Raw genomic sequence first — 12239 nt, 5'->3', positions numbered from 1 at the left:
CTTTTAATGAATTTTCATCTTTTTTCATTTTCAGTAAAACATTTAATGACTGTTATCATGACTGTTAAAAATTATGTCAATTATGAATTAACAAATACAAATTATGACTTATTTTTCAACTTTTTAGTTCATAATTATGACTATTTCATCTACAGTTGAAATACAATTGGAGAACCTTAAACAGGAGTCCATAGCAAAGGGAATAAAATGTTTTTATGAGTGCCCCTTTATTTCAGAAATGTAAACTATATTTAATTTAAACTAAATTTTTTATTATTTTTTTAACTGAGCTTGTATGTAATGAGTAGAAATGGGTTACACCAACTGACATGTTGTGCTGTGCTTGAACAAGATGATCTGTCTTATTGCCATTTGACCAGACTGCACATCTGTCTCTACAGTTGATGAATTCATCTGAATCTAAAACGAGAAATATCAATTCATTTTGGCACTGCAGACCATCTCCACATCACACTCTAAAAGTATTATTAAAGTTGATATATGTAAGATGTTCTCAAATATAAATGAAAAATTTGCAAATATAGCACTAACAGTAGATTTGATGATACTCTCTTTTTATGTACAGTATTCCACTTTATCACTTTAAATACAGTCATATCAAATCACTTACATTCGTTTACCATCAGAAGTTCTGGGTTAGTGGTGGCAATTTTCCTCCATATGCTGACATACCCCTCAAAGGCAATTCTACACATTTGTCTTGTAAAGAAGAGGAGCTGGTTTGTTTACAAAGCCTATATTTTTATGATATCTATTACAAAACTTGACAGTAAAATAGTAAAAGAGTGAAGATTAGTGTTCTTGCCTCTCCCTTGACTTCAGCCCCACACCTTCAGCACCTGTATTTCAACAGGTAAAAAATAAATAAACAGTAAGTATTATCACAATACAATTTTGTAAATGTTATTTAGCTGCAATGATGTGAAAGGCAGAGTTGGCGGGTTATTCTTACCCTTCAGCTCCGGGCTGTTCTTCATGACTTGTGTTGATGGAGAGCAAGACAGCAGGTCATAAGCTTCCATTGATACTGATTTCTTAAGCAGTTGCCAAGTGAACTATTTAAAATAAGAGTGAATTAGGCCACTATATCACAATATACGTGGCCTGTAACCTGTTGAGAAGTGAGGGAAAGTTTTGCTGATCATGGAGGAGGTTTGTCTGATTACGAGATTGTGTGATTTTATTTTTTTTTTTAAATCCAGTAATTAATACAAATAGTAATTATATTAAATTAGTAAGTACGTATTTTTTTTATATATAAGTTTAGACTTTTGCTAGTACTGCAAAAATCAGGGTTTCTTTTTATTGGAAGCTTCAGGAGAGACCTGGGTAATAATATCCCGGATGCATCTTTTGGGTTAATGTTACATTATTTGTGGCTGGTATTTCCATTTAAAGGTACATTTTGCAGTACAACTACACATTTTGTTGGGTGGGGGGATGTACAAGCTATTAGCCCAATGCCTATTATCAGTAACGTTATATACAAATATGTAACTCTCTCTCTCCGAGATCATATTTATTCATAATTTGCTGCATAGAGAACCATGCAATACCATTTAAACAGACATATAATTCATTTAGTATCAAATTTATATAGCAATATCAAGGCAAGGTCTAACTGAAGCAAGTTTACCCAACTATTTTTAAGGACTTAACATCAAAACCCATAATTAATAAATCATATTCACTCAATTAGTGCTGGAATAGCGCATTTCACTGCTTTATATAATCAGTAGTTACCTGTCATTCACAGCTGCGTCTCATTTAACAATTACTTCAGACAGAATATTACACTACCACTTCAGATCAGAGCTTGTTTGTGAGTGCATGTCGTTGTTGGGCAGCGCCTTCACAAATACAACTTTCGTCAGTGGTTGGCTCATGAATATTAAATACGGCATGGGCACGTTGCTCGGTAACCTTCCTGGAGCGTCAAGTGACGTAATTAATATTCATAAGCCAAGCAAAGGTGAGCGTGAAGGATTCGAGAACGTCTGCACACTTTCTGTCTCTTTGATGGTGCAGTTACACTTTTTGCTTATAGCAATGTTTATTTAAAAAACTGAAATGTAAATATGACATTTAATATAATCATGTAATAACAGTAGGGCCTCTTCGCCCGGTTCTCTCATGTATCTGTGAAAGCTGCAGGGCAATGCTGACGAGCTCCGCAAGCGCCACCTGTGACAGAAAAACAAAACAACTACTTATTATTCCATTTTTATTTTTGCTCGTTTTAAAATGTATGCGATAAGTCTTAGGCTACTCATTGAACAGTGCTGGGTAGTCGTTACTGATTCTAAATGTACATGACAAAAATTGTAACGTTAGTAACGTAATACACTACATTACACATTTACAGTCTATGATTTTAAGCAGGCCTAACCAAAGCCCCTTTAAGGGTATTCTATAGTCTTTTTTTTCTCTAACATAATCAGACTACTTTTTGATTACTTGCATATTACTTTTGACCTAACCTGTTTATCATATTGATTTAATTAGCATGATCTTGACATAAAAATGCAAAGAGAAAGAAAATTAATTGCACTTCTTGTAATTAACAACATGAAGTACATTAAACATTGCATTAAGATTTCCCAAACTGCTGTTCGTTAAGGAACTGCAGGGGGTTTGTGAGCTTTATATATAACTAATTGATTAACAATGTAAATATAAGTAACAACAATCAAAATAAGACACTTCGCCTAAAGTTTTTTTCAACTGCTTACATTTTCAAAACTTTGCCTTTTTTTTCTCCAAAAATCCAAAAATTGTAAAATGAAGCTCTACATTCACAATATCACAAATACATCTCAAAAGCAAACATTTGCAAACACCTTTGCCATAATATTAATTCCTGTTAGATTGTTGTGTGTTACATAGAGAATTTTGTGTTGTGTTTTGCAAAATGTGTTTAATGAAATTGAATTAGTGTATGGTTTTGCAGATTTGGCGTATGGGTCTGATGTTTGAGTGTCAGGTTTTGGAAAATGTGTGACAAGCAAAAATTTTGTGTGTAAGCAGTTTTATTAAATATTTTATTTGTTTACCTGCATGTCATCATGTTACCATTAACTAACGTTAGAGAACCATGAACATGCACACGTGTTACTTAATTACTAACTTACCTTAAAATCTCTGGGGTACTTCAAGTAAATTTATTTGGTGAAAGAGATATGGCTGACAAAAATAATTTGGCAATACGAAATACTGTAAATATGTGCATTTTAATGTGTTTGAAAGACAAAAGCCTTCTAAGACATAGTAAAACATGGTTGAATAACCCAATGAATTATAATTCAAATAAAAAGTCATGTGTTAATCAGTAGTGGATGCAGTGTTGAAATGTTGGGAAAACACTTATAAAGGAAAAGTAATTGTAGTCTTATTATGAGTATTAATATAATCTAATTACAAGTACCTCCTTTTTGGAATCAGTTACTACCCAGCACTGCATATGAAACATCAAATTTTAGAAGTTTAAGTTCCCTATAAAAAAAAAGTCATAATTTACCTGTGGGTCCTGAAAAATCTTGTTAATATCTTTCTCATAACTGTCGATATACAGACGAACTGTGGCTCCGAAACTATCGCTCCCACTGAGACGAAAGATTATGCGAGAACCTCCTTTAAAAACGACCCGCAAACCCTACAGGGAATGTTTACATGTTAATAACAGTATCCCTCTGACATATGCCTGCTTTTCTGCTGATCTTTTCATACTGACTCGACAAAGAGGATCCACCATATTACCTGGTTTCTTGAAAGGGTTCCATCCACAGGGTCACTGTACTCAAAATTGTCTGCCGCCTCCACTTGGTATTTCTTTCCCCCCACAGTAAACACTTGCCCAATGAATGCCCTGTCTGAAATGATCAGCTCCAGATCCAGCATCATCTCCACAGCCGCATCTAAATCCACTTCCTCATAGTCAAATCTGTCAAGAATAAACCGTCAATCTATAATCAAATGTCTGACTAGAGTCTAGACTGGTTGTAGAAGGCATCTTTTGCTGATAGTGCACCTGGTGTAGTAGTTCCTCCCGTAGGTTCTCCAGTGGTCTGCCATGATGTCTTCTACACTTTGCCTCCTCACTGCTAGGATGGACAGCCATGCTAGCACTGCCCAGAGCCCATCCTTCTCTCGAATATAATCAGAACCTATGGAGAGAAGAGGAGTTTCTTTAACTGTGGCCATGTTCCAAGGATTAAAAATAATAAGAAATATTTTGTTGTCACACTGGATGCTCAAAATGCAGTTTATGTATAGAATTTAGTAGGGTTTTTTTACAGTCTGTGTGTGGTACATTCATTACCTGTGCCAAAACTTTCCTCCCCACACAGCGAGAGACGACCTGCGTCCATTAAGCTCCCAAAATACCTCCATCCGGTTGGGGTCTCATACTACCTCCATCCGGTTGGGGTCTCATACAGCTGGATCTTGGTGGCTCTGGCCACCCTGGATAAAACAGCAGAGTGAGTGGAGATGCTGCTGGTCCTGTTAAGTGCACATCTACATTTAGGAGTAATATTCACATGTCCAGAGCGACTGGTGGGCATACTCCTAGCAAAGCCTCTTACTCCTGCGTGCTGGAAGTAAGGAATGCAGAAGATGTTCGCAGCGATGACGGCAACTGAGTCGGAGGGGTTTACGAAGAAGCCTTGCTTCCCGAGGATCATATTACAGTCCTAGAGAGAGAGAGAGAGAGAGAGAGAGAGAGCGAGAGAGGCCAGGGTCAAGAAAATGTTATGCTGACTGTCACTTGAGCCCGTCTGCACATCAACAACATTGATCTCAGTGTCTCAACACCTACACCGTCACCATCAAAAGCAGCTCCGAAGTCATACTGTCCGCTCTTCATCGTCTCAACAAGGTCAGTGGCATAGGTCAAGTCGGGGTCTGGGTGGTCACCTCCAAAGTCCTCCCGAGGTACACAGTTGATGGCTGAATTTGCAGGGGAGCCCAGCTCCTCACACAGGATCTTCTTTACATACAGCCCAGTCACTGCAGAACCAATGGAGGTTTAAAGAGTCAGTGCTTTTAAAGGTGCAGTATGTAATATTGAAATGGTTACTGAAGTCCAAATTCAAAATATTGGAGAAAGATTTTTCTCTCACTCCCTCCTCCTGCTGTAAGACTTGCTGCTCATATGGGTTGCCAGATTGAGGACATGCAACAGTAACAAGAGTAACTGACAATGGAAGGTAACAGGCCTTGTTGAGCTGATTTATTTGCATTTCAATATGCCTCTGGTCATAGAGCTTTTTAGATGAATGCCAAGGCTTTTTAGGTTGGGCAGAATCTATGAAGACTTTGTAAATCAGATGTAAATGACATTTTAACTACACTGTAAAAATATAAAACTATACTAAATTACATTAAAACTATACTATACTAAAACATTAAAGTTTATATTTTTAAATGAACCAAATTTCTCCATAATTTGTCCAACATTACTTCATAATTACATATAATATTTAAATATTTAATTTAAAATATAGTAATATTTAATATAGTATATAATACTATATTAAATATATTTAAATACATGACATACAAGTTTAAAATTATATTTTAGTTTACCATAAACTAAAGATTTAGTTTCGTACTTATGCAAAGTTAACCCTGTGCAAAATTATATCCATTTGTAAAAGATCTAAAACTTCTGTCATCATTTATTCATCCTCATTACAAACCTATACAACAGAAAAGAATATAAGAGTGTTGAAGTGAAAACATAATTGGACCCCAATTTTCATTTCAGTTAAAGTTCAAAATATATATATAGAGAGAGATTTTTCAAAACATCTAAATGAAGATAAGTAAATGATGACAGAATTGTTATTTCTGGATGAACTATACCTTTAACTGTCATGAATCCTGTCCATGAACTTTTGTCTGCTTACCAGCAGAGGTCGCCCTCTCATTATATTGACTCTCACGCCACACAGACTGTTACACATCACCCTGGACTACATTTCCCATGCTCCATGACACTAATCACAAGCTCACCTGAAATCAATCACACACAGCTGCTACCAATAACACACACTGTATAAATCAGTTTCACACCACCATTCAACACTGAGTGTGGTTTAGTGTATATCACTGTTTAGCTGATAGCTACCTCATGGAGCCTGCTTTAGTTTTCCTAGCCTTATCTGATTCTCGTCTTGTCTGTTTTCTCATGTTCTGATCATTGCCTGTGTATCCCGGATTACCCCTCTCATCTTGCCCTGTTCAGACACTGTTTGCCCCTGCCTGGACCCTTTGCCTTGTACCTGGATTATCCCTCTAGTCTCGTCCAGTTGGATTACGTTCACCATTGACTGACCCTCGCTTGTTTACCGGACTGCTCTTGCCTTGTCTTCTACATACCAGTTTGCCATTGTCTGACCCATGCCTGTTTCTGACCATGTCTTCTAAATAAAGCTTGCAAATGGATCCTCACGTCTCATTCGTCCCGTAACATTAACAACCATGCAAAGCATGTAAACCTAACTCTTTTGTATTAATGCAAGCATACTAATAACTGCTTGCAAAGAACTGGTTACATGAAGCAAACTCTACCCACAGCACAGAAGTTAATCCACCTTGTCTACTTTACAGCTTAAATAACATGCATGAATGCAGAACATTTCCTTTAATTTCAAGGGGCTCATCAATGTGGGATGGTGTTACTCCTTGAAAGTGGAGAGCTGTGCTGGGTTTTAGTGTTATGTCAGATGGCTCGTTTTTACATTCAGATCACTGCACATCAGATCAGGAAACTCAATCTCTCACAGAAGTGGGCAGCAATGCAAGCCTAAACTCATCTCTATCCAACTGGCACACATGGAAGCATCTTAGTCCATTAAGTACATGCAGCTGCTACTCTAAAAGCTCTTTTCAAAATGTGGGAAATGGTCTTGATGAAGCGTTGGCTATGGTGGTAACTCATTAGCTATTTCAGTCTGCTTCTACATCAGTGGAAAGAAATATGGTTCCTCACCTCCATGCATGGCATCTAAACGGATTTGTATGTGGTTGTCTCCTGACAGAAGCTCCTTTAGAACAGCGAAATCGAAGATGTTCCTCAGTGAGTTGGCATAGGATTCGACTGGATCCACAATTTCCACTGCCATGACAGAATATTGACAGGACATGCATCCATTCTGTTCATATCACTTAAAAAGATGCCATTCTTTGAATCAACAGCTCAGAAGTTGCACATGTTGTCACCTGTAAAAGGTTTAAATTTGTTCTCCAGGTCGAAGGACTGCTTGCCGATAGTCCCCAGATCGACTCTGAGTTCAGGACAGATGGCAAACTCCTCAATGGTTCTACTCAACTGGAAGATTTTATTCGTGACAGCCTCCGGTGCTGGACCTGTATGGCGGAATTATCAAGAACTCAAACAAAACAGTTCATTAAAGTATATGTTGCAAGACTGGGTCTACTTTATGTGATTTGATCTGTGAAGAAGGTTCAAATTTCACCCCATATATATATTATATATATATATATATATATATATATATATATATATATATATATATTTATATATATATATATATTATTATAGTAAAACCAAATATTGGGCATTTATTTTTAATTGTGTGAATTGTTTTTAAACACACGCACACACATACACACAATTAAAAAATTTAAAATACAATAAAAAAACTGTAATATTGTGTTAAAAATTATTACAATTTAACAATAACTATTTTTTAATTTAATGATGTTAAAGCTGAATTTTCAGCATCATTACTCCAGTCTTCAGTGTCACATGATCCTTCAGAAATCATTCTAATATACTGATTTGGTGCTTAAGAAACATTCCTTATTTTTATCAATTGTGAAAACAACTGGGATGTTTTTGTAGAAATCTTGACTTTTTTCAGGATTTTAGGAAGTTCAAAACAACAACATTTATTTGAAATAGAATTTTCAGTAACATTACGAATGTCTTTACTTTTACTTTTGATCAATTTAATGCATTCTTGCTGATTAAAAGTTTCTTTAAAAAAATTTAATAAAAAAAAACTTACTGACTCAAAAAACTTAAAGATCAATGTGGGCTTTTCAATGACTTTTGGTTAAAATTAAATGAATTTAATTAAATGTACTGCATTACAGTATGGGAATCTAATGAAAATCAACACAGAATATTGAGATATACAAATTAACTCTAATGTAAAATGTCATATGAATAGTATAATAGAATAGTAATTTGAGTGGAATCATGCTAAACTGCCACAAAAACAAAGTCACTAGGAAATAATGCTTAATGATCATAACTTTAGCCTCATTTTAGGTAGATACCTTATTTCTGTCATTGGTTTTTGGGTGAAATATGACATCTTTCCTTCATCTTCATAATCACATGTGAGCCATTTTACCTCCACTGGCAGTGTTGAATTTGATGCTGAAGTCTCCTTCAGGTCCTCCAGGGTTGTGACTGGCTGTGAGAATAATGCCACCGATAGCTTTGATCTTCCTGATCACACACGACACAGCCGGTGTCGACATGATGCCATTCTGACCGATCACAACACGACCCACCTGAGAAATTCACCAGCCCATGTTAAATATTACACCACCTGTAACTGGGAAATAATGTATAGATTTTTCTTCATAACTTTGCAACTACAGTACATGTCAACTAGCAGTCATTAGCGTATTAGTAGACTGCCTGTTTAAAACCTGATAACACTTTATTTTGATGAGCCCCCAACAGACATTCTACTAACTATATAAGTACATGTCAATTTATTTTACTAACCCTAGCCTAACAGTCTACTAATACACTAATGAGAGTTGCTTATAGACGTTGGAAATTAATGGTAGTTAGCTGACATAAAGTTGCAAAGTTGCTCATAGTTAGTAGAATCTATAAAGTGGACTATTAAAATAAATTTCAGCTGAAGATTAAAGAATGTTATAATTAAAACACAAGGTATATCTAGACTTTCAGTTGGAAATAACACCCGAATGGAGGCCAAAGCTGAGCACAACTCAAGTATCTGCTCTAAAAAAATTGCACTTCATTCATGTTCTTTCCGCCTGTGCCAGATCTAATTGGCAAAATTAGAAATCTATTAAAGACCATGTCACCATTTGCTTGTAATGTGCCCTAAATATGTACCTAACAATTGTGTCAAGAATAAATATCTTTTGCGTCAAATTTAGAACTGGATAGTGGTGAGCAACAAACTAGCTCCATTAAAGCTTCTTCTCTATTTCTTGCCCTCAAAATATAGGAATATAAAGTACAATTTAGCACAAAAGACACAGTACATTTGAATGACAGGTGTCTATGTGAGATTCAGAAGCATATACAGTGTAAAAAATGATTTTCAAAGATTATTGGAGTTTGTTTTAAATGGGAATATACTGTATACTCATACTATTTTATTTGTTCTGCTTCAAAATTTCAAAGTTCATTCAATGTGTTACTTGCCAATTCAAATTATTTGTGAAATGTAATCATTTCTGAGTGAAAACTGTTTCTACCCTGAATTTGTTCAGTGTAGGGTTCCTCATAAGGAAACATAGTGTAAGAATCGCAACTGACCCCATTAGCGGCAGCCATCTGCACTATGGCCTGAATGGCAGTCGAACTGAAGTAGCGTCCATCTCCACCCACCACCATAGTGGAGCCCTGCCTGTCCCGCAGGTCGATGGAGGAGAAGATGCATTGAATGAAGTTGTGCAGGTAGTTCTTTTCAGACTGGAAAACATGGGTCTTCTTCCTCAGGCCGTTGGTTCCAGGCCTCTGGTCAGGGTGCGGAGAAGTAGGCAAAGTCAGAACTTGCAAGGGACTATCATTCATTGCTCCAGACCGTTGAGGAAGAATGAAGGAGAAGCTGTTAGCTCCTCTCAGACGAGAGAGAGAGAGAGTGACTGGGACGGGAGAAGAAGGAGGAAAAGCCTTGTGCCCTTATGGCATTCCCCAGAGTTGGATTGAGGCCGTTAACGGGATAAAAATAAACTTGGTAACTGAAGACAGCTTTTCACACATGTGCATGGAGATCACTGTCAGACAAGCTCGCCTCCAGAGGCCTGTTGAGGCAGATGCATAAAATGACCAGTGAGGCCTCATTCATGTGCGGCATTTACTCAGCATTTACTCAGCAGCTAAATAGAGCGGATGCTGAGTGAATAAACCTGGGATGACCTGCCTGGAAACGCTACATGAGTTGTTCTGACATATGCTAAATCTCCCAGGATCATCATTCAAGATCCATGGCTAATGAAAAACATGCCATGTAGCTTGATAACAGGGTGGCACTTGAGAGGGGTTTGGGTTTTGATTGTAGCACCTCTACAATCCTAAAGGATGAAATTTCTGTGCTGATGTGTTGATTGTAACAGGTGCTTTAGCTGGCTCCAGAATGAACCGAATAAAAAAAGACCTAGGGAAGTTTTTACTATAACAAGACCAGGTCAGTTGGGAAAATAAAGGAAGACATTTCAGACACAAAAAAAGGCTCACACCGTGGATTGTCTGTTTTTACAGTGATAATGTATTTGCTCTTAGTAGATAGCTAGTACGGAGAATTGCTAAAGCCAATGCATCCACAGACAAGCTGCTATGAGCATGCAAGACATGCTGCTGCTACACAAATGCCAAATTTTACCAAATTTACCCATAGTAAATCTAGACAGGTGGAGCTGGGGGAGGTAGCGTGCTGAAAGATTTGATTACAACAAACACTGAACCAAACTATTTAAAGGATGAGCTACAAGCCAATCAGCTTATGCCATGTAGTGATGATGTGATTCCTAGCAGGACCTATCAGAAGCACCATCTAGAGTTTCATGACTGAACTAGATTTGTGTCCCCATTTTTATTACTGATTAACAGGATACTGAAGTTAGTCACATTTTATTGATTTCTTCTAAATATCAGCCAACCACACATTTTGATGTGTTATATAAAATAAATCTCTAACACTTTAGTTTAGGGACAAATTAGCCTATTAGCACACTAGTATATTGGCTGTTTATTAGTACTTATAAAGCACATATTAATGTCTTATTCCGCACGACCATATTTTAGATCTCTTAACCCCATTCCTAAACTTAACAACTACCTTAAGTATTAATAAGCAGCAGATTATGAGTTTATTGAGGCAAAAGTAATCTCTAATTGGTAGTTATTAGTGGTTTCCAAACTAAAGTGTGACCAGTGAATCCAATTCTGTCTTTTTTATGGAAATAAAATATACTTTAACTTTATTAGTGTCTGTCCTAATCCCAATTTTTATATGCAGTTTCTGTCTCTACATTATCTGTTTAGCTGTTAGGCAGTCTGGAAAGAAAAGACCTTCTTCTTAGTGCTCGGCAGGTTTTATGATTGTGACTCCATCTTTTAGCATTGCTGCCTTTGGTTAAAGTTGCAGTAAATACAGCTCTTTGGATGTTGGCTTTGTGTAGTTATTTTTGTGGAAACAAGGTGAATATTCAGGTTGCTGTCCCTTTAGCTGCAGAATTTCTGTGTTGTTTGGACACAATTCTTCTTAATGTTTAGCATTCTTATCATTCAGCTTTGTTTTTCACCCACTATTCTTCTTCTCTAATGAAATCTTGCTATGCATTGTGTATAGTAAAAATCGTAAAGTCTGTTGTTCTTTAAACACCGAACAATTGGGCAGAAACTCCTGATAAACGGGTACTTTTGGGTGTCTGACAAGTCACCCATTTCACCGAGTGCTTGCACTAAACAACACTGCTGAACATAACTTATATACAAGCTAGAGAATATACACAACAAAAGATTACATACTGTATGTTTGGTCACATGGTTGAAACAGAACTAGGTTTTTATTATAATCATAAATATTCATTGTATTTACACATATTAGCTCTGTTATAGGATACAATAATAAAGATAAATTTACAGAAGAAAAAAAAAAACTTTTGTTCTTGGCACATGCACAGCTCTCCGTGGTGTGTGTATGACAATTACAGCCTTAATACATGAGGAAAAGGAAAGCCTCAGGAAAATAAGATTTCCCTCATTGTAGTCTTTTTAAATGATAAAAACAATCATTTAACATTTTGTAAATATTTCTGTTGCCCAAATGTCACCAATTTGCATGCAGAGTTAACACAGCTCTACTTTATGTACTGTTTTACTAAACTTCAATTGAAATTAACTGCAATTATAGGCAGTGCTCAACAGAGGGCGATGCTGCATATGAACATAGTTGCTCTCTCTCTCTCTC

The 12239-nt window shown here is 36.5% G+C and overlaps 1 protein-coding gene across 1 annotated transcript; it reads right to left on the bottom strand.

Moving 5' to 3' along the window:
* Positions 1-822: 822 nt before the first annotated feature.
* LOC109107947 (phosphoglucomutase-1-like) lies at positions 823-10092 on the bottom strand. The gene is given in 13 exon segments (XM_042717645.1): positions 823-860; positions 974-1000; positions 1765-2205; positions 3539-3673; positions 3778-3961; positions 4049-4184; positions 4340-4489; positions 4565-4712; positions 4838-5028; positions 7016-7141; positions 7246-7392; positions 8409-8571; positions 9584-10092. Coding segments are annotated over 11 exon segments (1728 nt in total). The 5' UTR covers positions 9842-10092; the 3' UTR covers positions 823-860; positions 974-1000; positions 1765-2115.
* Between the last annotated feature and the right edge of the window lie 2147 nt (positions 10093-12239).

This window comes from Cyprinus carpio, chromosome B2, assembly GCF_018340385.1.
Source record: "Cyprinus carpio isolate SPL01 chromosome B2, ASM1834038v1, whole genome shotgun sequence".
Taxonomy (NCBI): Eukaryota; Metazoa; Chordata; class Actinopteri; order Cypriniformes; family Cyprinidae; genus Cyprinus; species Cyprinus carpio.
This window is presented reverse-complemented; position numbering and strand designations above follow the sequence as displayed.